This window comes from Amphiprion ocellaris, chromosome 6 (assembly GCF_022539595.1).
Source record: "Amphiprion ocellaris isolate individual 3 ecotype Okinawa chromosome 6, ASM2253959v1, whole genome shotgun sequence".
Classification (NCBI taxonomy): Eukaryota; Metazoa; Chordata; class Actinopteri; family Pomacentridae; genus Amphiprion; species Amphiprion ocellaris.
Genome location: NC_072771.1, coordinates 5,125,922 through 5,148,783, shown reverse-complemented (window position 1 = coordinate 5,148,783; position 22,862 = coordinate 5,125,922). Strand labels below are relative to the sequence as shown.

The 22,862-nt window shown below is 40.0% G+C and overlaps 1 protein-coding gene across 2 annotated transcripts in view; it reads left to right on the top strand.

Moving 5' to 3' along the window:
* rusc2 (RUN and SH3 domain containing 2) overlaps positions 1–22,730 on the top strand; it is a 65,296-nt gene extending 42,566 nt beyond the window's left edge. Inside the window, exons 4-13 of one of the 2 annotated variants that reach the window (XM_023265759.3) lie at positions 1,663–2,346; positions 3,690–3,905; positions 5,319–5,489; positions 8,586–8,662; positions 10,924–11,098; positions 12,179–12,284; positions 13,479–13,525; positions 13,623–14,649; positions 15,864–16,034; positions 19,041–22,730. In XM_023265759.3, coding sequence (XP_023121527.2) covers positions 1,663–2,346; positions 3,690–3,905; positions 5,319–5,489; positions 8,586–8,662; positions 10,924–11,098; positions 12,179–12,284; positions 13,479–13,525; positions 13,623–14,649; positions 15,864–16,034; positions 19,041–19,248 — 2,882 coding nt within the window. In that variant the 3' untranslated portion in view covers positions 19,249–22,730. The remainder of the gene's footprint in view (positions 1–1,662; positions 2,347–3,689; positions 3,906–5,318; positions 5,490–8,585; positions 8,663–10,923; positions 11,099–12,178; positions 12,285–13,478; positions 13,526–13,622; positions 14,650–15,863; positions 16,035–19,040) is intronic. The other variant, XM_023265760.3, reaches the window with a different exon arrangement.
* The last annotated feature ends 132 nt before the right edge of the window (positions 22,731–22,862 follow it).

Sequence of the window (22,862 nt, the reverse complement as noted above, 5' to 3'; positions counted from 1 at the left end):
AATCCTAAAAATACCTAATGTAATTACAGATATATCAGTAAAACTTCTAATATTTTCTTTAAGAACATTCACAAATTATCAACCAAAATCCAGCGAAATTCGCTGGAGGTCATTATGAGAGTTAAACAAATCTGTTTAGCTCTTTTGGTTAATTTTTCATTTTAATAACAGTCCTCCCTTCCCTGCATGCAAAAAGTTTCTGTTTCACTGTTCTGCTGGGGCACCATCACTGCATCCTGGGGTAAGCACCATCTGAGACGATTGGTGTTGGTTTAAAGAAATTAGGGCTGTCAAAATTAACTCGTTAATGCAGATTAATTCATCATCATGATTAATCTGATTGATCTGCAGCGAAGAATGACTCAAAATCCCTGAAACATCTCAGGCAACGCATTTCTGGCTTTTTGTCCCAGTAGGCTTACCGTTGTGTGTGTGCATAATGCGATTCACCCCCGTGTCGTCCTGCAGGTCAAATTGAACCGTTTTAAAGTTTGAAAATGTGGGGAAAAAGTATATTTTCACAGTGAAACTTGTTTCAACATTTTTGGGAAATTTTCGAACATTTTTTGGTGGAAAAAAAAAGAAATGTTAAAAATGTTTCTTAAGAACATTCACAAAAAAATCAACCAAAATCCAGCGAATTTCGCTTGATTTTGGTTGATTTTTATATATCAGTTTTACTGATATATATGTAATCACTTTAGATATTTTTAGGATTTTTTGAAAGATTTTTACAAATTTTTTGAAAATATTTGCAAGAATTTTCTTGCCAAATTTGGGAGATATTTTTTAAATAAAACTTTTAAGGGAAACATTTAGGAATTATTGGGATTTTCTTCCTGAAGATTTTGGAAATTTTCAGAAATTTGGGGATTTTTTTGCAGAATTTTTGGATTTTTTTCAGATAAGGAAACAATATTTTTTGGTGCCCATAAATAAAAACAACAGGAGGGTTAATATAGATTAAATATGAATAATATTTAGTCGTGATTAGTCTAAATTATAATTATAATACATTATAATACGTAAACCCAAATTGCGTTGGTTTTGTCGGACCAATCAGAGCAGACTGGGCTTTTAAGGAAGGACAGAAACAGTGGCTAAAATTGAGCAACTTAGACAGAGTGTAAGAGGAATGTTGTGTTTCTGAGTGTTACAGTGTGTACACATACACTACCATTGAAAAGTTTGGGGTCATCCAGACAATTCCATGTTTTCCGTGAAAACTCCCACATTTATCCATGTGCTAACATAATTACACAAGAGTTTTCTAATCATCAATGAGCCTTTCAACACCATTAGCTAACACAATGTAGCATTAGAACACAGGAGTGATGGTTGATGGAAATGTTCCTCTGTACCTCTATGGAGATATTCCATTAAAAATCAGCTGTTTCCAGCTACAATAGTCATTTACCACATTAACAATGTCTACACTGGATTTATCATTCATTTAATGTTATCTTCATTTTTAAAAAATGCTTTTTTTTTCAAACATAAGGACATTTCTAAACTTTTGAACAGTAGTGTATTCTAGTAGACTCCAAAAAATGTGATCATAAACCTGTAAATGCATAATATGGGGTTTTTAAATGTTCGAACACAGTAATGGAACCAAACAAAAACTAACCAGTTCTGTTTTCTGTGTTTCCTCTCATCCAGGTGGTCTCTCCACGTCCTCCGACAGCCGCCCGGCGGTGGTCCGCTACTCTAAGGACCAGCGACCCACCACTCTGCCCATCCAGCCCTTCACCTTCCACCACCAGTTCTCCTCCAAACCCCCCCAGCCCAAGCCCCTGCTGCCCCTGCTGACCGGCTACGTCTCTGGGATGCAGGCTCGCTCCAGCTCGGGTTCCGGCTCCGGTTCTGGAGGTCCGGTCGGGGAGGACGGTGAAGACGGAGCTGAAAACAGATACCGGGGTTCCCTCGGCACAGCGGCTCCTCCTCCAGGGTCGGTCCGGCCTTCGCCTCTCGGCAGCTACTCCCCGGTCCGGCTCCAGGGGGCCCCCAGCTCTGGGACCTGCTCCACCTGCAGCCCCAGTCCTCAGCCCACCCACAGCCTCTCCTGCCCCCTTTCTGCAGGCCTGGGACCCCTGCACACCCCACCCACAGTGAAACAGGGAGGCGGGTCGGCGCCGTTGCCCCTGACTCCTCCTCCTTCCTCCCTGGGGGCGAAGAGAGGGGCGGTGCCTCCGATGCTGCCGGCGGTTCAGGGACACTGTTTCCACCGAGGATCTCTGTCCAGTTTACCGTCACTCCACAGCGACACACTGAGCCCACTGGGCTGCCTGGACTCTGGAAAACATGCAGAGGGAAGCAAAGGACCCGGAGCCCGGACTCATAATGGTAGGTTAGAAAGAAAGCTGGTGTGTTCTCAGCAGGAAACGCTGCTGCTTTTCAAGAAAATGCATCAGTTTTTGTTCCTTAGTCGCTCTCGTTGTTACACATCAAAAGGTTTTCATCCTTTTAATCACTTGGATATCTAAGTTCCAAAGTACTTTAACAGCTGGATTTGGTGGTTCCACATGAGATATTTTCATTCTGCACCACACCTTTCGTAGAACTTGGTGACTGTGGCCATCTTTCCTGTTTTAATTTTCTTTATTGCTGTACTTTGCTTTTTTTTAGAGCCTCTCCATGATAAGCCCCTTTCAGACCTGCAGCCCTCTTTGTGAATCTGACGCCATCTGAACACATCAGCTTCATGACAAAGATGAATTAGGTCCGATTGAGGCAAACTCTAGGCATTTTAAGCTAATAAAAATGAATAGAAATAGAATTTTAAAATGACATGTACAAACTACAGTACTTTGAGGTGTAAAGTGATTTGCGCAGAAAAAAAATCTCCAGATTTCTGCACCTTATAATGAGCCAAAACATAAAAGAGGTCCAAAACACAGTTTGAGGCGAAAATCACAAAACAGTTTTCATTTGCTGTCTTCTAAAATTTCACATCTATTAAAAACAGAAATGTCCATAAAAGTAAAATTTTACTGCGATGAAGACAGACCAGGTTAGATTAACGAGACTCACCAATAATAAATGTAACAGAAGCTCAGGTTTAGTTTGTTGCTACCACCTGTTTAGGACTATTTCTTCTGAGTTTATGAGCCACTTGAGTTTGTCCAAAGAGAGAAAATTACAACCATTAAGGTTCAACAGAAGTAACTTAATTTATTACTTGTAATTATATGTTATCTATGACATGGAGACAGGACTGAACTCCATCACAACTACTAGGATGCTTTTATTTTACTGTTGGTAAAGCAGTAATTTAGTTATTAGTGTGTTGATATGTGGTACAACCTTGATATCGTACCGTTATCTCTCCATGAAGCCATGAGGAACATTAACAGAACAGTGACCTTTGTGTGAAGGACAGGATGCTTCACTTTAACAGAATAATGAAGCAGAAATGTTGTGTATCTCATGTCTGAAAGGGGCTTTAGATTCAGATTTACATTAAAATGAATGTTAAACTGCATGTTTCTGCTGGTAGTTTAGTAAATCTTTTCTATGTCGATGTTCTCTTCTGTTCATTCTTCCTGTTTTCTCTCCTCTTCCTCCTTCATGCATGAACTTACATCCTCCCCCGCCGTCCCTTCTTCGCCTTGTCATTCTTCCTCTCCCCGGTTTTTCTTCCTCTAACCCACCGACCATCGCTCTCCTCACACCTCCCCTCCCCACAGCGCACCACCTCTCTCCTCAGGCTCTCAAATGGAGGGAGTACCGGCGCCGAAACCCTCTGGGGGTGGAGAGGGTATCTGGGGGCCACTCCTCTGGTGGATCGGGCCCCTTGTCTGGCAGCCTGGAGGCCAGGAAGGGTGGGGGACCCAGACCGGCCCGACGCAATGTGTTCGATTTCCCTTCCACCCACTCTGGCCACTCGCTGGGACGCCTCAATGGTGCTCATCACTGACTTACAATTACTTATCTCAAGGGGTTCAAGTTTTTTCTTCTTCCAAATCAACGTGGATTAAATTGTCAATATCTCTGGACTTAGACCGTTTGTTCTGTCTGCACTATAAACAAAACACCCGTTATTGCTCATTTTGAATACTTTACATTCTTGTTTCTCGACAGTCATTCCCGTTTTCCTCCTTTTGGAAAGGAAATTACACTTATTTAGTTGCTGTGAAATGCTCAGAGACAAACACGATCCATAAAACGTGGTGTTTCTTCGGTGAAAAGCAGCTTTAAACGATCATTCAGTGTCCTACTACCTAAATGAATCCGAGAGAAATTAGACCTTTACATCATTACAGCTTAATGAAAATTAATTTCTTTACTTGATCTGTATATTACATCTGTTTCAAAATACAATATCTAAATATAAATAGAGTGCAAAGGTTTAAAGATTGCTTTGTAGGTTTTTAAAAATAGTTTTCATTTTAAGATTTTCTTTTAAGGCAAGATATTGAATGAACTTCTGCAAAATGCAGTTTTAACAAGGTTTTTGCTAAGCACAGAAGCATATGACGACAATTAAAACTGAAAAAAAAATACAAGTCGAAAGAAAAGAAAGAGGCATATAAATAAGGAAATCTACAAAGAAAGCGGGAACGAAATAAAAAAGAGAAAGAAAGACAAGGAAATAAAAAATGGAAAGAAGGAAATCAACAAAAAGAGAGAAAGAAACAGAAGGAAAAAGGAAAAAAGAAGCATATAAAGAAAGCAATCAACAAAGAAAAAACGAAAGAAAGATAGAAATCAACAAAGAAAGAAAGAGGCAAAGAAATAAAAAATGGAAAGAAAGAAAGAAATCAACAAAGACAGAAAGAAAGAAGGTGAAAGAAAAGAAGGAAAGAGGAAAGAAAGAGGCATATAAATAAGGAAATCTACAAAGAAAGAGGCAAGGAAATAAAAAATGGAAAGAAAGAAATCAACAAAAAAGAAAGAAAGAAGGAAAAAAGAAAGAAGGTAAGAGGAAAGAAAGAGGCATATAAATAAAGAAAGAAAGAAGGATATAAATAAGGAAATCTACAAAGAAAGAAAGAGGGAAAGAAATAAAAAATGGAAAGAAAGAAATAACGTAAAGCAGTACAAACCAGAAAAGCAGTCTTAATAAACTAGAGATAAAGGCGTCTTCTTGATGTCTACAAAACGGATCAAACAGCACACAGATGATGATGTACAGCTGTAACCTTAAACAAAACAACTTTCCCATTTTTACAAACTCTTGTCCTGCTGCAGTCTGACAGTAAATGAAAGCTACATGTCGGTTTAAAGGACCCGTATGTCGGAGGTGTTTCTTCAGCCGTCTGAACATTCCTGAAGGCTTCTCATCTTCCTCATCTCCTCTGTTTCTGTCTCTGCAGTCGGTCAGTCGGCGAAGCTGCAGCAGAGCTACAGCGACTTCCTGCCCGATTATTTCTCCCTGACGGAGAAACCTCCAGAGGAGTTCTGCCTCTCCCCGGACGCCTCCACCTCCTCTTCCTCCTGCTCTTCATCACAGTCGCAGATCTCCATTGACCTGACGCAGAAGAGAGGTGAGGCTCAGGCAGCAGGACGTCTCTGAATATTTAATAGCTGAGTGCTAAACGATGATATCGAGCCGTCAGAGCTCCAGTTTGTCGTTTCAGATGTAGAAATCCAGAGCCAGCTCCAGCACTCAGAGCAAACATAAACCTGTAGTTATGAGCAGCATTAATCAGACTTTAACCCTCTAAACCCCAAACTCAGAGGCAGGTTTTAAAAGCTGTTATCTTTCAAAAAAATTACAGAAATGACATCATTCATCACAGACAGAAACTGTAAAAACTGTAAAGAAATGCCATATTTCAACCGTTAAGCCTTAAAACATGATATTTTGTCAAAATCTCTTAAAAAGAAACTTTTTTTCAACAACATTCTCAGTCTTTGGTAGCACTGTGAAGCTATGATTAAAACAAATAAACAATCTAAAGAATTAAATATCCATAGTATGTAGCGGTGCCATTTTCCTCCCAGAATTTTGTTTAAGGCAAGATTTTAAATGGACTTCTGCAAAATGCAATTTTAATTTATTAAGAAAGAAAGACGGAAATCAACAAAGAAAGAAGGAAAGAAATAAAGAAATGGAAAGAAGGAATAAAGGAAAGAGAAAAGAAAGAGGCAAATAAAGAAATCATCAAAGAAAGAAAAAAGAAAGAAAAAAAGTCAAAAATGAAAGGAAAAAATGGAAAGAGAAAGAAATCAACAAAAAAGGGTGGAAAGAAAGAAAGAAATTAACAAAAAGAAAAAGAAAGAAAGAAATCAACAAAGCAAGGCAAAAGGAGAAAGAAAGAAAGAAATGGCACAAAAAATGAAAGAAAGAAATCAACAATGAAAGAAAGAAAGAAAAAAGAGCCAAAAAAGAAAGAAAAAAATGAAAGAAACAAAGAAGGAATAAAGGAAGGAAAGAAAGAAAGAAAGAAAAATCATCAAAGAAAGAGAAATAGAAAGAAAATGGAAAGAAAGAAATCAAAGCAATGGAAAGAAAGAAAGAAAGAAAGAAAGAAAGAAAGAAAGAAAGAAAAAGAAAAAAGGAAAGAGAAAGAAATCATCAAAGAAGGAGAAATGGAAAGAAAGAAAAAAGGAAAAAGAGTCAAAGAAAAAAGAAAGAAAAAAACTAAAAGAAAGAAAAAGAAGTCAACACAGAAAGAGGAAAAGAAATAATATTGATAATATTTCAGTATTGTGGACACTTGTCATATATGTTGATTCCAGGTCTTTATAAACATTTCAACTTTAATTTTTCCTTTTTCTCAGTTTGTCATGCTGTACATTACTCTCTCTCCATCTGGCTCACTCTCTTGATCTCTAAAAACCATAAATTTATTTGTCTTTATTCTAAAGTACAGACAAACCTGCAGCAGAGTGACGTGCTGTATTTATTCTTTACAGTTTTATTGGTTACTACAGGGAGCCGCAAAAACTGCGTGACGAAGAATTTCCATTACTTCCTGCTGCATTGCAGACAGAATCGGATAAAAATCTGGCTTTGCTGTTTTGACGTGATCCCAGTGTTAAAGAGAACAGGAAGTGAAGAGTCCTTGAACCAAGAGCCTCTCACTGAGTCACCCAAGGCCTCTTCATGCAGCACGAGGTGTTTATAAGGCCGATGATGAGTGTGTGAGGGTCTGAATGATGGAAATTTCATCACTTGCCAAACTCTGCCAACATCTGTAGGCATCCCAAATGTGGTGTGGAATACGCAGATGCTGATCTACTGCCCATGTATGAACCATGTCCTCCATTCTGACTAGAAAACGGTATTTAAACAACAACTGCATGTCAGTGCCGTCTGAAAGGGAGTCCTGTTTTAATCCTCCTGTTGTCTTCATTTACAGGCACCAAAAAATATTGTTTCTTTGTCTGAAAAAAAATCCAAAATTCAGCAAAACAAGTCCCCAAATTTCTGAAAATTTGCAAAACCTTCAGGAAGAAGATTACAATAATGCCTTAAAAGTTTCACCTTACAAGTTTTATTAAAAAAACAACCTCAAATTTGGCAAGAAAATTCTTGTAAATATTTACAAAAAATGAGAAAAATCTTCCAAAAAAAAATCTTTAAAATATCTAAAATGATTACGTATATATCAGTAAAGCTTCTAATATTTTCTTTAAGAATGTTCAGAAAAAAAAAATTGTGAATGTACTTAAGTAACATTTCTTTTTTTCCACCAAAAATGTTCAAAAATTTCCCAAAAATGTTAAAAATGTGGACATCAGACGTTTCACTGTGAAAATATTTTTTTTTCCCCCACATTTTCAGACTTTGAAACGGGTCAGTTTTACTCACAGGACAACACGAGGGTTAATCCTGTTTTTTTAAACAATATCTTTATTGGGCTCTATATTATGAAAAACTTAACAATATACTCAACATAAAACAAACAAAGAACAACATGATCCCCCCAAATAAATAAAAGAGTGAAAGAATGAAAGAAAAAAATAAATAAAAAATAAGTAAATAAATAAAAATAAATATAAATACACAGCATACAGCTCAACAATTCAGCACCACTGTCAAAAATTAATTGGAAATGAGGAAACAGATCATCCGTCTTCAGGTGGATCATCCAGGTTTACTTCCCTTTACGGACCAAAATCCACACTACTAACTGATTCTGAAACTAAAGCCAGATCTATTAAGCCTTTTCCAACTTTGTCTCACTTAAACTTTGTCCCAGAAACGTGATATTTATCCACAAGATGCCAGGAAACATTGAGTAAAGCAAAAGTTGTTCTGGTTCAGCAGAAGTTGCATTGCTGCTTTTGTAATTTATCAATGAGATTTCAGCATCGGTACATTTTGTCTTGTGCTTTGAACAGTTTGATTGCATTGCGCAAATAGTTACTGCTTTAGGAAATCTATCATAAATCAATGCAGATCTGGAGCACAAAAGCCATGAAGGACAAGTAAAATGTGAATTTTAATACTTCTTTCTTCCCTGCAGGGTCAACCACATGTTAAATCTTGTTTTTTTCTAAAGTTTTTATTTTTTTGGACTTTGTTGTGTTACTTTGACAGATACAGAACTGGGGACTTTTACAAGACAGTGCGATGTCCTAAAAAAGGTTAATTAACAGCCTCTTTCTGTTTGTTCCCTTCACTCTGTCAGGTTTGGTTAAAGCCGTGAACACAGCGGTGGATCTGATCGTGGCTCACTTCGGCACCAGTAGAGACCCGGACGTAAAGGTAGGAGGAGATCCTTCTTTATGGATATAAAGGGAATGCTGGTTCTGCTGGTTGATTCTGGCTCACATGGTCACATTTAGAAGCTATGAGGTGTGATCAGAAAGTTTTGATACAACAACGGTCTTTTGTAGTTGCTAGTGGATGCATATTTCACCATGGATCTTAAACTGGAGCAGAGAGAAAACATCCCATTGTGTGTCGATCAGCAGCTAAGACGATAAAACCTTTCTCTGGAGAATTAGAGGAGGGTCTGCGGCTACCACCAGGAGAAGTAACAGCAGTTTTTATCTTTGGAAGAGCCTGGAGAAGATGCATCAGATCAGGATTGTTGTTTTCTCCAACATTTACACTACCAGTCAAAAGTTTGGGGTCACCCAGACAATTTCATGTTTTCCATGAAATCTCCCACTTTTATCCATGTGCTCACATAACTGCACAAGGGTTTTCTAATAATCAGTGAGCCTTTCAGCACCATTAGCTAACACAATGTAGCATTAGAACACAGGAGTGATGGTTGCTGGAAATGTTCCTCTGTACCCCTATGGAGATATTCCATTAAAAATCAGCCATTTCCAGCTAGAATAGTCATTTACCACATTAACAATGTCTACACTGGATTTATCATTCATTTAATGTTATCTTCATTGAAAAAAACTGCTTTCCTTTCAAAAATAATGACATTTCCAAGTGGCCCCAAACTTTTGAACGGTAGTGTACGTAATTGTACATTGTGGATTCGTCGTCCAGGGTTGAACTGTAGAGGCGGAGTTCTACTGTAGCATCTTGAGGTGTCCGAGGGGGAACGCTAGACGTAAACAACCTGAGCTGTCGAGTGTGTTGTGCGTTCCATTCACCACTCTCCACCTGCTCTGCTCACCAGATTTGCCTCCCTGTGTGTGACTTCTTCGTCTTCCTGAGAGTTAAATTCATGTTGAAGGATCACCATTTTGGCACAGTTTTAGAGATTCGGCGATCGTAGATGATCAGTAGATGGTGCGTCACATGGTTCCATAAGAGGACTTCCAGGTGGTGTTACAAGTGTTGCAGAAGCACTGGGAGCAGAGCATCACTGCACAAGGAGATTTCTTCAGCAGAGATGGTGGGACAAATTTAAATCAGGGATGGTTTAGGTTTTTATAGACACAGTCTTGGAACTTTTTGATCACACCTCCTATTTTGTTCTTGAATAAACTTAATTACACCACTGCAGAGCAATCAATAAAAACTGAATAAAACCAGCCTGGAGAAGATGCATAAAGTCAAGAGTATTAGTTTTCTTCAACATTTACATAATTGTGTTTCTTGGATTCAACGTCCAGGGTTGAACTGTCAAGGCAGAGTTCTACTGTAGCATCTGAGGGAGAACAACCTGAGCTATCAAATGTGTTGTGCGTCCCATTTTGGATTGTTTATTAGGCCACAACAACACAATTGACGCTCTCCACCTGCTCTGCTCACCAGATTTGCCTCCCTGCTACTTCTTCGTCTTCCTGAAAATGAAATTCATGTTGCAGGATCGCCATTTTGATGCAGTTTTAGAGATTCCACGATAGATGAGTTGTAGATGGGGTGTCACATGTTTACATCACAATAAGTGTTGCAGGAGCACTGGGAACAGAGCATCGCTGCACCAGGGGAACACTTCAACAAGGATAGCAGTCAAATTTAAATTGGATGCGATTTTAGATTTGTTGGAACTTTTTGATCGCGCCTCATATCCTGCTCTCTGAATAAACCTAATCACACCACCACAGTGCAATCAAGAATAAATGCATACAACTAAAGGTGCCAGTTGGTGAATTCCATCAGTTTCACAGACAGATGGCGCCATCGGACTGTTTTTTCTTGTTCAGTTCACAGCTATGTGTGATGGGCTGATTTGATGTTTTCGATGCACACCTCTCCCTGACCGCCACTCCTTTTTCTCAAAGCGGTTTAATGTGTTTATTTTACAAAATCCAATTAATTTGCTGTGACTGTTTCTTTATTTTATTGGCTTCACTCGCTAAACTGAACACACATAGCATGTTTATTTGCACAGAGCTGATAAGACAATTAATACAAGCTCCGGCTCAGTTTAATCCAGAGAACACAAAGGAACGCAAATACAGCCCATCGCCATCTATTGATTGAACAAACAGATTATTTACTTTCTCCTCTTTCATTTGCATGAACACACACAAGTAAATAAATAGCGGATTCAGCTACGCAGACAAATGCAGTTGTGGAATAAGGTTGTGCTTTCTATCCAACCCCACCAGGCTAAACTGGGGAACAGCTGGGTGAGTCCCAACGTGGGTCACCTCATCCTGAAGTATCTTTGCCCGGCGCTGCGTGAGGTTCTGCAGGACGGACTGAAGGCCTACGTCCTGGATCTGATCATTGGACAGAGACGCTGTCAGCCCTGGAGCCTGGTGGAGGCGTCCACACAGCTGGGTGAGAACACGGTGCTCTCATCAGTAGTTATTTGTCAGGAGTTGTTACACTGTTGAACTCTGGTGGTGCTCTGTAGCTCTACACCTCACCCACCTATCTGCAACTGCAGACACTTTTTATACAGGGGGTACTCAGTTTACAACGTCCTTCACCTACAGCGTTTCGTCGAAACTGGTTACGTGGAACTAGTAGGCGAGTGGAGCGGATGAATACGTCGTCACGCACCACTATAAGACGACTTTGCTTACATTCACCAGTTGTACACCATCGTGGATTGTGCTACGTTCGCAAACGTTTGCCCTTCATTATGGCTCCCAGGCGTAAGTCAGACTCTTCTGATGGCAGTGCTTTGAAGAAAAGGAAAGACATCTTCGTGGAAGTGAAATTAAACATAATAAAACGCTCAGAAAAGGGCGAAACAGCATGATATATCGTGATGCACGTAACGGCTTTGTTTACATTTTCGCTGGAGTTCCGACTTACAGCGAAAATTGACTTGCATCGATCCGTAGGAATAAAACTTCGACCCCCTGTATTTTTCTTTTTTTATTTCTTTGGCTTACAACCAACACCTGACTACTAATTTTGTGCCACTTCATGTGAATACGTGTGCTGACATGACGATAAAGAACCTTGAATACTTGACCTTACCGAAAGTTTTTTAGCTTCCAGAGCTTCACACTTGCAGAGAATCAACTGTAATAAGTATCAACGTTATTGTTGATCCACTGCAGTAATTTGTTTTAAGTGCAACTGCAAATATCTTAAGGCCACTTAAGGTCACAAAACTGATTTAAATTACCAAATATCATTCTTTTTCTCCAGTATGATTCGGTGACGCAGTGATGTGTTGAATTTATGAAACCTTTGTAGCAGAAAGACGTTTTATTTGAACCCATCCTTTAAAAAATCACCATAAAGTCAAAGTTTATTGGTGAGGAATACATCATAAAGCTGCCAGTTGTTTCATTACATTTTATAATGAATTGGAATATTGATAGAAGGACAGCAGATGATGATATTGGTTTTGATTTAAAAGAACTTTGTGGTTTCTTTGGTTTTATTCTGGTCTGCCTTCAGGTCCATCCACTCGTGTTCTCCACAGCTTGTTCTCTAAGGTGAGCCAGTACTCGGAGCTCACAAGCCACAGCATGAGACTGAACGCCTTCATCTTCGGTCTGCTCAAGTGAGTCGGTTTTCTTCATCACTCTTTTCATATTATTACAAACCTAGAGGTCAGAATCTTACGAAAGTTAGAAGACAGTTATTGAAGCGTCTTATTAGGGAATATATTGTAATAATAATTAAGATTTTCAACGGGAGATTGCTCTGGTAGCTTGATGTGATTGTATGAAATCTAGAAATATCAGGTCAGTGCATGTTAAGGTATCACGTGATTATTGTTTCTACAATGCGCTTCTTATAATCTTCAGGTCTAATAGCCATATTGCAAGTATTTTTTTCAGCATAAAACATTTGCAAAGATAGTTTTTAAAGTATTTTTAGCGCTGCTTTGTTTACATCAGTGGTTACTAGCTTGCAGTCCCCTTATTTCTTCTTTTTGCTGGTGCGTCATAACATAACTTGGCATGTTACTGCCACTTGTTGATCACTGCAGAATGGAATGGCTGTGTATAAACGGCTCCATAGTGAGCTAGAGTGAGCTACAATGACAAATGATGACAAAAACTGGAAATTAAACAGCCCATGCTGTTCTTTTTTGGATTTTTCCTTTTCTTTCAGTGTGTTTGAGCTGTTTTGTGCATGTAATAAAAGGTTTTCAAACTTGTAGCGATGTACAATATAAGAAAAATAACATGTTATTGAACATTAAAGCATGTAAACATACTCTAGTGGAGCCCGAAATTAGTAAAAGTGAAATTATAAACACATAAATTTGCATAATACAGGCTCTTTAATACTTTCTTTTGAAAAAAATCACATAGAAATATAAACAAAATCAACCTTTCAGACTGGAAATAAAAGAGCTCTGCATTGTGGTGATGAACTGTTTGTCCTCAAGGAACAAAAATGGATGAAATGTGATGTTTTTGGAGAATTTTATAAGCTAATGTAGCTTATTATGTCTTTCTTTAAAACCATATCCAACGTTAGACTCAGTTTGACTGTAATAAAAATAAATCTCTGCTGCAGGAGATTTTTTTTCTTCATATTGTTGCCAAGTGCTCAGAAGGGAATCTTTTGTTCTGCTGTTTTTCGCTCTATAAATTTGTAAGCTCTTCACTTTATTATGTCTCAGGATGACATGCTTTTTGAGTTGGCGCGTTATAAATATAACTAAATGTAATTGAATGTAATTGAATTGATTGTGCTTTTCCGTTGTTGCAGTTTTATAAAATTGACTTTTCTTCTGTTTCAGCCTGAAGTCTTTGGAATTCTGGTTCAACCACCTCTACACACATGAAGGTAAGACTAAAAAATGGCATTTATCGTATACGTTGTGCCTCAAATACCAAGATGGTTGTCATATCTGATTATTTGCTTCTTCTGCAACTTTCCTCAGATATCATAGCAGCACACTACAGCCCGTGGGGTTTCCTTCCCCTCTCTCAGGGAGCCTGCCAGCCTCTGTTTGAAGAGCTCCTCCTCCTGCTGCAGCCGCTGTCGCTGCTCCCCTTTGACCTGGACCTGCTGTTCGAGCCTCACCTCCTCCAGAAAGGCCAGGAGCAGCTCCGTCGCAAGGAGCAGCTGTGCTCCGCCGGCCGCTCCAGCCGCTCCACCTTCCAGCTCATGAGGGGCTGGAGCGCCACCGTCAGCGAGATGGTCCGAGACTCCGGCGCCGAGGCCAGGAAGGAGAGGACGGGGCTGAGGAGGGAGGGGACGTGGCCGAGGATGGAGGTGACCGGGAGAAGAGACGGAGGAGCGAAAACAAGGTTGAGGAAAGACGGAGCGACGACCGAGAGCATGACGGATGATCCTGGTAGCAGAGCGACGGGGATGGAAGTAGGGTTTGCCGATCTGTGGAGGGAGAGAGGGATGGAGGGGCAGAGGGTGAAGGGAGTCGGGCAGGAGAGCAGTGCAGAAGGTGAGGATCTACAGGACAGGAGGAAGGGAGTTGCCGTGGACGACGAGCGGCAGCGGCAGGACAGGCAGGCCGGGTGGTGGTACCAGCTCATGCAGTCCTCCCAGGTCTACATCGACCAATCCACGGAGGGCTCCAAGTTCGTCAAAGCCGAGAAGAGGAAGAGGTCTTCAGAGAGGCGGCAGGGACAAGCGCCGCCCACCAGAGAGGGCGTGGTGGAGGGAGCCGAGTCCAGCCAGGAGGGCGAGATCAGGAAAAGCTCCAGCAGCGAGTCGGCCGGATCCAGAGGGAGGCCTTCGTGGATGGGAAGCCCCCCAGAGTCTGTCCTCACCCAGGAGAAAGACTCGGATCCTCCGGAGGCTCCAGGGACCGGAGCTCAAGCTGCAGCCCAGGAGGAGAGCCCCTCGCAGGGACAGAGTCTGCGCTGGGGGAGGCTCTTCGGCTCCAGCCTCGGTTCTCCTTTGAGAGCAGAGGGGGCTGAACAGAAGGTGAAAACCCAGAAGACCAGGTGAGAAAAACCTCTTTGTATTTGATGTTTCTGAATGACCCAAAACCACAAAGACTCCACTGATAAATACTGTTTGTCGAGTCTTATTCCTGTGTGGCTTAGAGCTGTTCCAACAACACATCAATAGCTGTGATCCATGACAGATTTTCAAGTATTTCGTAAGAAAACAGCAAAATTCTGAAAACTTGACCTACTACACAAATGCAAGTATGCTCACTGTGTTTGCATTTAATATTTCTGTGTCCACAAAGCTCATTAATCACTAACAACTCGTCAAACTCATCAGTAGCTGTGTTTTTATACATATTTTAAAGTATTGCAATAGAAAAAAGTTACATGAAATTAATTGCAATTTATGAAACAATTTACCTGTTACAGAGATAAAAATATTCTCACTGTTTTTGATCTTTTACTCAGTGTCTCGGAGTAAAATATTCTACTAAAATAATGTTGTATGTCAAGTCTTATTCCTTTGTGAGCTCCGTTGTCACAAAACTGGAAAAAACCATCAGTAGCTGTGTTTCCACAACAGATTTTGAAGTATTGCATCAGAAAAAGTCACTGGAAACAACACAATTCAGAAAAACTATTTATTATTTCCATTAATGTCAGAAAAGCCCATCAAAAGACCAAAACCAACAAAGATTCTTTTGATCAATATTGTCGTCTTTTTCCTGTGTGTCATAGTGTCATTGTTGTCCCAAAACTAGCTAGAACGGATCAATATTTGTTGTCATAACGTATTTTAAAACATTGCATTACCACGTCACTGGACAAAGCAAAATTAAAAGAAAAAAAACACTCATTTTAGGTGTTTTTTAAGAGCTAACATGCTTCCTAGGAGATAGAAACACATTTTTAGTTTTTTCTTCTACTCTATATTACTATTTATTACTTCCATGTGTAATGTAGCTTATAGCGCCACCTCCTGACCACATAGTGCAGCCTAGTTTTTTTTGCTCCAAAGCAGTGAAAAGAAACAAACCTAGTTTACATTTTATCTTTTTCAATATTTCCAATGTTTGCTTTCAAATCCAGATCTATGGAAACACAACTAATGAATGGCATTATTGCACCTGGTAACACATCTTCTCCTGGTTACTGGAGCATCTTCATCTGCAGCTAGAAATAGTCTTTTTCCAGTCACAGAGCTGCTGGTTTTGGTCTTGTCGTTAAAGCTTATCAGGCTTATCTTTAAAGTTTTCTTTTCTCAGGCCTCCGTCAGGTTGGCTCGGTTTGGACAGATCTGTTCTTGGCCTCGTGGCTCAGACTCTTGGAGGAGGAAGTGGAAAGAAGACAGAAAATCCTGTTTCACCAAGTCACTCTCAAACCACAGCTTCAACAGCATCCAAGCGCCCGAGTGAAGCCATACAACAGTCAACGTGGTGAGAAAACGCTAAACATACATACATCTGTTTGTTTCATTCTCAAGATATGAACAAAACTGATCTACTTACTTATATATATATATGGTATATTTAATGTATCATATGCGTTATTTTTAGTGAAAGTCTCGTAAATCTAGAGATTTTATTAACAGCTCAAACAGCAAAAACATTTATACTACTATTCAAGTTTGTGGTCACTTGGAAATGTCCTTATGTTTGAAAGAAAAGCAGTTTTTCAATGAAGATACCATTAAATGAATGATAAATCCAGTGTAGACATTGTTAATGTGGTAAATGACTATTGTAGCTGGAAACAGCTGATTTTTAATGGAATATCTCCATAGAGGTACAGAGGAACATTTCCAGCAACCATCACTCCTGTGTTCTAATGCTACATTGTGTTAGCTAATGGTGTTGAAAGGCTCATTGATGATTAGAAAACCCTTGTGCAGTTATGTTAGAACATGGATAAAAGTGGGAGTTTTCATGTAAACATGGAATTGTCTGGATGACCCCAAACTTTTGAATGGTAGTGAATATGAGGTCAAAAGCTAATTAAAGTGTGCAAATGTTTGTAAAATGAGTGTATGACAAACAAAATGTCAGAAGTTATGAAAAAACTCATAATACTTCTGCAATCGTCATATTTCTGTTAAAAGGATGAATTATTAAAACAATGAGGGACTCAAATATGTATATTTTTGTGCCCGTAAATTGGATTTTAGTCAGTGCCAATGGGAAATCACCAGCATCAAAATGATAACAATTAAGAATTTCTTTAAAAATCTAGACTTTTGTTAACAGTTTTGCTACTTTGGGTTCAATTTACACGAATAATAGGCATTTTTATTCATTGAATTGTGAGAAAGAACAAGAAAATACATTGATTTCTGTTATATAAAGTAATACAGACTCAGTATCTCTAAATCTACCAGCTACTGAAGTTAATGATTTTTAATCTGCTGACTGCTCTTTAAAATGTCAGAAAATACTGAAAATGTCACAATCTCTTAAAGGTGAAGTCTGCAGATTACTTGTTTTGTCCAACAGACAGTCCAAAACACAAACATATTCAGATTATTGTCACAAAAGAGAAAGAAAAGCAGCAAATCTGCAGAACAGAGAAACTTAAACAATTGTCCCTCTACTCTGCACATGAACTCTTCAAAGATGTTTCACCATTTTGAATTTATCTTCCAACAACCTGCTCCTCTGTTCACTGTTTTGGATCCATGCCACATTTCTTTTATTGATCCAGCAGGTTTTATGGTCTATTTTATTTCTTGTTTTGTACCTCATTGGTGTCATTTTGTGTCTTGTTCTTGTTGTTTCGTGCCTTTTTTTTTGACAGTTTCGTTACAAATACAGGCAAAAACGTGTCTCTACATACAACAGATATTTAACTATTTCCATGTGTCCAGCCTCTACAAAGTTTATCTCTGTACTTGAAAGATGTTTCACTGTTCTGAAAGTATCTTCTAACAACTTGCTCCCCTGTTTACTGTTTTAGAGCCATGCTGCATTTATTTTATTGCTAAAGTATGTTTTATTTTCCTCTTAGTCTTTCTAATAAGCTTTCCTTTCTGCTCTGTGTCTACACTGCCTGCAATTCAGCCTAAAAAAATGTCCAAATTTTTGTCACGTGATTGTTGGTCGCATTTGAGTCATTAATGGCTTTTCGGTTGCGCTGTGGAATGCAGAATTTTTTTCTTTTTTACAGAATTTGTTCAGCGCTAACCATTTATTTTGAGCAAGGAGACACGTAGAATAAATATTGTGAATTTACGCTTAGATTTGGTTGTTTTCCCAACAGAACCACACATGGATAGTTCAGGGACCATCAGAAAATTATAAGTCTGATGATTCATTCCTGTTTTTACAGTTTCTGGTTGGATTTTTGTTAAGTTTATGCACATTTTAAAACCCTTGGGGGGTTTTGTGGTTCAGAGGGTTAATAAATGTCACTTATTTTATTGAATGTTTTACAAATTTTCTCTCCTCAAGCCAAAGTAAACTTTTTCCATGCAGCGATTAAACAATTGAATGCTTCCAGACTTTCTGTCATAAGATAGTTAGGGTGATGAACCTTTCAAGAACACGATTTTTACAGATTCTTATCCAGCAGACGTAGTAAAAAAAAAGCATTATTTCTTCTCTAAAGGCTGCAGTTGTGAACCTGTGCAGAGAGCACACAGACGAGGGACTGAGGCAAGAACAGAGGTGGATTTTATTTAACAAACACAAAGGGGAGTGCAGGACGGGGTGGGAGAACTGATGTCTGGAGTAACTGAACTAAACAGGGAGGCTGGGGGGGTGTCTGTACCAGGAACCGGCGGCCGGTTGGCGTCCTCCGTGGTGGGGGTAGGTTGGCAGCGGAGAGCCTCGTTCCAGGGGGACGACAGGTGGGGTGTTTTCCAGAGCCGAGGGGGGCACACGGCAGGCAGAGACCCTCCACGACGAGTAGGGGATCAGGAGCAGGTCCAGAGTGAGGGAGGGAGGGGGGAGGTCTGGTCAGGGCTGGATCCGGAGTGCAGGAGATGGGGGGAACAGAGCAGGTGGAACCAGGCAACTGGGTCAGCGGAGCTAAAGAGGAGAAAGCAAGGTTAGACAAGGCGAGGCTTTGTAATGGAAAACCTTTTAGCAAAGTGCAAGGCTAGACAACTGACTGCGTGAGCAGAGTTTACTATCTGGCAGGGTGTGGAGAGTGTGGCTGGTTTTTATGGTGGAGATGATCATCAGGTGTGCTGCACCACAGCTGACCGGAGTTTGATTGATGAGTGATTGGAGATGAACAGCAGCTGGACAGAGCAGCTCTGCTGAGCTGCAGCAGGAAGGTAGAGAGAGGAATAGGAGGGAGGAGGGAGGTGAGGGAGGATGAGGGAGGTCAGGTGGGGGCTGAAGCTGGGACAGAGGAGGGAGCCCTGACAGCAGTTCCTGTGATATTCTTGTTCTTCTGTCATTTATAGCTGCAGACTCACTTTCTTTCTCTGTCATTTTTCTCAGTGAGGTCCGAGCGTTGTGCCACCACATAGCCACCGAGCCCGGCCAGCTGAGCTTCAACAAGGGCGACATCCTGCGAGTTCTGAGCAAAGCCGATCCCGACTGGCTGCTGTGTTCTCTGGGCTCCACCCAGGGTTTGGTTCCCATCATCTACGTCACCCTCAGCGGCATGGACGACAGCCAGGACGCCGCCGGACCGGAGCGGTGCTGAGGAAATAATCCAAAAGACGAAGCTCTGGAGACGAAGGCTATCCCTGCCACTTAGTTACTGTTTTTGGCTGTACTTTGGGACGGATTCCTGACAAACTTTGTAGAAAAAAATGCAGAAGATGTACAGACACGTGCGAGGAAAGCATGCAGGCTCAACCACAAACTCATATCTGCTTCAAGATCAGACAGAGTATGCATGCATACATCCAGAAACCAAAAGACCAGAAACAAACCCAAAGACTCCAACTTGTTTCTCTGCGTCCGACTGGCTTCACTCTGTGACCGTCCAGTCTGTAGATCATCCATCTCTACTGTCAACAAACCAGAGGAGACGGTAATCTTCGCTCTATGATATACTGCAAACCATGACTGGCTGCACTTTGCTGTTCTGTCTGTACATTCACCTCGCTGTGCCACACCTGAACACAGCGCTCAGTTTCTGCCCTCAGCCTGGTCTGGTGTCCTGTGGCTTACTTAGTGCTGAATTCATTCACATAGAGGCCGGTTAATCTTTGCTTTTTTTGGTTTTTAGGATTTAAGGTGGGTATATAGAAGCAAAAAATGAACTTTCTGATCCATGACTCTAGTAACAGAGAATTTGAGAGTAGAATTTCACACTGGAGTTTGTTTTAAAAGCTTTTTAACCATTTAAAGTGAAAAGGAAACAAAAAAAACGGGTTTTCATTTGTCCATCTGTCTGATTTGATCACTGTTTATCAAAGCCTGTTTCTTTGGAGACGACTGAATGATTGAATGGATGTATCGACCACAGACTGCATAGAAAAGATGGATGGAGCTGCTGTGACGTCACTCATTGGTTTCTGGTTGAGTTTGAAATTAGGCTTTCACTGTCTTAGTTTTTTTTTTTAAAGACTACACAGTACCATATGCTGGCGACCTGTCATGGTACAAGTCCACAAGCTCCACCATTTCTACACTTACCATTCATTGTTGATGTAAACAGCCCTGCAGTGCATGTTGACTTTGAAAAGATGGCTCATCATGTTGGATGCTCCTCGTTGCATAAAACTGAGGACTATTTTATGCAAATCAGAGGCATCTTGCATGACTCTTTGCCTTTACAAACTACCCTAAAAGACTTTTAAAGTAACCACTGTTGGTTTAAAATGAGTATAAATTAAGTAGCTGCACACCTTATTTCTCATTTTTGTGAACCCCTTTAACAATAATAAGCCAAAGTTTCCAAACAAGCTAACATGTTGGTCCAGTTTGAAATGCTGCAAGTCAAGCGTCCGTCCAATCAGGTGCAACCGTTGATTATGCAGTTATCAGGATGTAATCTGTATTGGTTTCCTGTTGGAGAAAACCTGTCTAAACTGTCATCTATTGTAACGCTGCCTAGTTGTAGGGCCGTAAAGCATCCAATGCTGTGACTTGTAAACCCTTTGGACACTTACTATCAGTCACAAAGTAGCCACGACCTAAAAGCTACCCTGCTTTATCGTCTATGTTCTTCTAAATTCGTCAATAATTTACAAAATAAACATCATGCTGTACTGAAGGAGACTTGAAACTAGCAATTGGGACCAGAAATGTATCAGGAAAATGTTCACAGAGAGAGTAAATCAAGTGAGAAGTAGGTTCATTTTCCCATAGACTTCTGTAAAATCAGATTTCTTTCTGCAGCCAGAAGAGTCGCCCCCTGCAGACTGTTAGAAGGAATGCAGGTTTATAGCACTTCTGTGTTGGCTTCGCTTTTCAAACCTGGAAACAACATCCATCTTATATAAACTGTATAAAACTATGGTTGACACAAGCGCCTGAAAAATGAAGCCAACATAGGAGTGTCAACAACTGCAGTTCCACAAATGTCCACTAGAGGCTGGAGTCAGTCTCCTTAGACCTCCATGTTAAAACATCCAACTTTACAGCGGAAATAAACATGTTTACAGCCTGGATCAAAAGATGGTTTCGGTCTGTAGAGCTAATTTCCCCTTTCATGACAACTTTATAGATGGATAATGTTTAAATATCTCACCTGTTTTGATTTTATTAAGACTTAAAGTTATGCACAATTACCGTCAATGTTTGCATAGCTCCACATCTTGGCTAATTTTTATGTTAGCTTGGAGTTAAGAGGAGTCGAGGTGACGTCACATACAGTTCGTCCATCTTTATCTACAGTCTGAGTTGACGCTGTTTGATAGCATGTAACCTCACAAAAATCTCTTTCCTGTTTCACATGTGCTCAAACTCAAATCCAAGAGGACGGCTTTTGAGGACAAACACAATCGAGCAAGTTGGTACATTCTGTAAATGCATATATGACTTAATATGAGGTTTATTTATTTATTGACCTGTTTGATTAACCGACGGAAGCATCTAAATGGACAGAAAACAGGGAGGTCTGTGGGGAAATTCTTCAAAACTAATTAGTTCCTTGTTAAGCATTTAAAAAGGGGTTAAAAAAAAAAAACTCTTCTATGCCTTAAAGTGCTTGAAGGAAAAAGAGGCAGACGCCCAGCTAGCGAGATATTTGTCCTGATTTTACAGTATATTTTCTATATGCTACGACGTGACACTTTCCCCAGATCCGTGTCTGCACAGATGCTTGGGAGGAAAGTATTGTGAAGAAATAGAGATCTATGGTGATATTTTTGTGATGCTTAAAGGGAAACCGCCGACGCATTTCATGTAGGCGGCTTTACGGGCGCCGCTAACTGTCGCGCCCAGGTGTAAAAAACGTGGCCTTAGGTTCAAAACGAGACGACAAAGAACAAAAAAAATGACGGCTGTATACAGTAAACCTGGATAGACTGTATTCACATGACCAGTCCAAATATTACACATTACAAGGTGGTAAAGTCTATGTACATTTATTAAATAAATGAATGCTTGTGTATTTTTGGAGAATCTTACATAGGATATAATTTTACCATTTTTTTTCTCTTTTTGTTGCATTATTGTACAGTTTTTATGATTTTTAACATTTAATTTCAACCTCTCATCGGCGTGTAAATATATTTAAATCATGCAACGGTTAAGTTTCTGCCATAGAGCTATATGTATGAATGTCATTAATGCATTTTACGTTAACTACGGAAAGCAAGTATAAGCTTCAGTTTCACCGCTAACAACCTGCTGACTATAATACGGAGTTTCAGAGGCAGTTTGCTGTTGGTTGAGTTCAAAAACACAAAGTAGTAGATTAAAACCAGAGAGGCTCAGGGGGTCAGAGGCAAAGACAGGCTCACTTTTAACTAGATTCGCTGAAATGTTGTGCATTAAAAGTAGAAGAGGCATCGAGGAGAGGAAGAAAGAAGGACGGTTTGTTCCTTGTTTCCTTCTCTCTGGCCTGTTTTCTCTGTGCTTTCTCTCTGCCGGCTGCCTCCTGCCTGTAAATACCTTCAGCATCAGTGACACTGCTCTTCTCTCTGTGTCCGGCTATATGATGTGTACGTACGACATTATCAAACTACTATGGATGTTAAATAACAAAGTGCTCATGTGATCACAAACTCACGAGGCTCCTGTGTCTTTTGTCCTTTAACCTCACGCTTCTACACACTTTAAAAAGTAATTCAAGGGCCTTATTTTCACCACTCAATTGAAAATATGGTTGCAAGATTTAAAAAAAAAAAAAAAAAAAAAAAA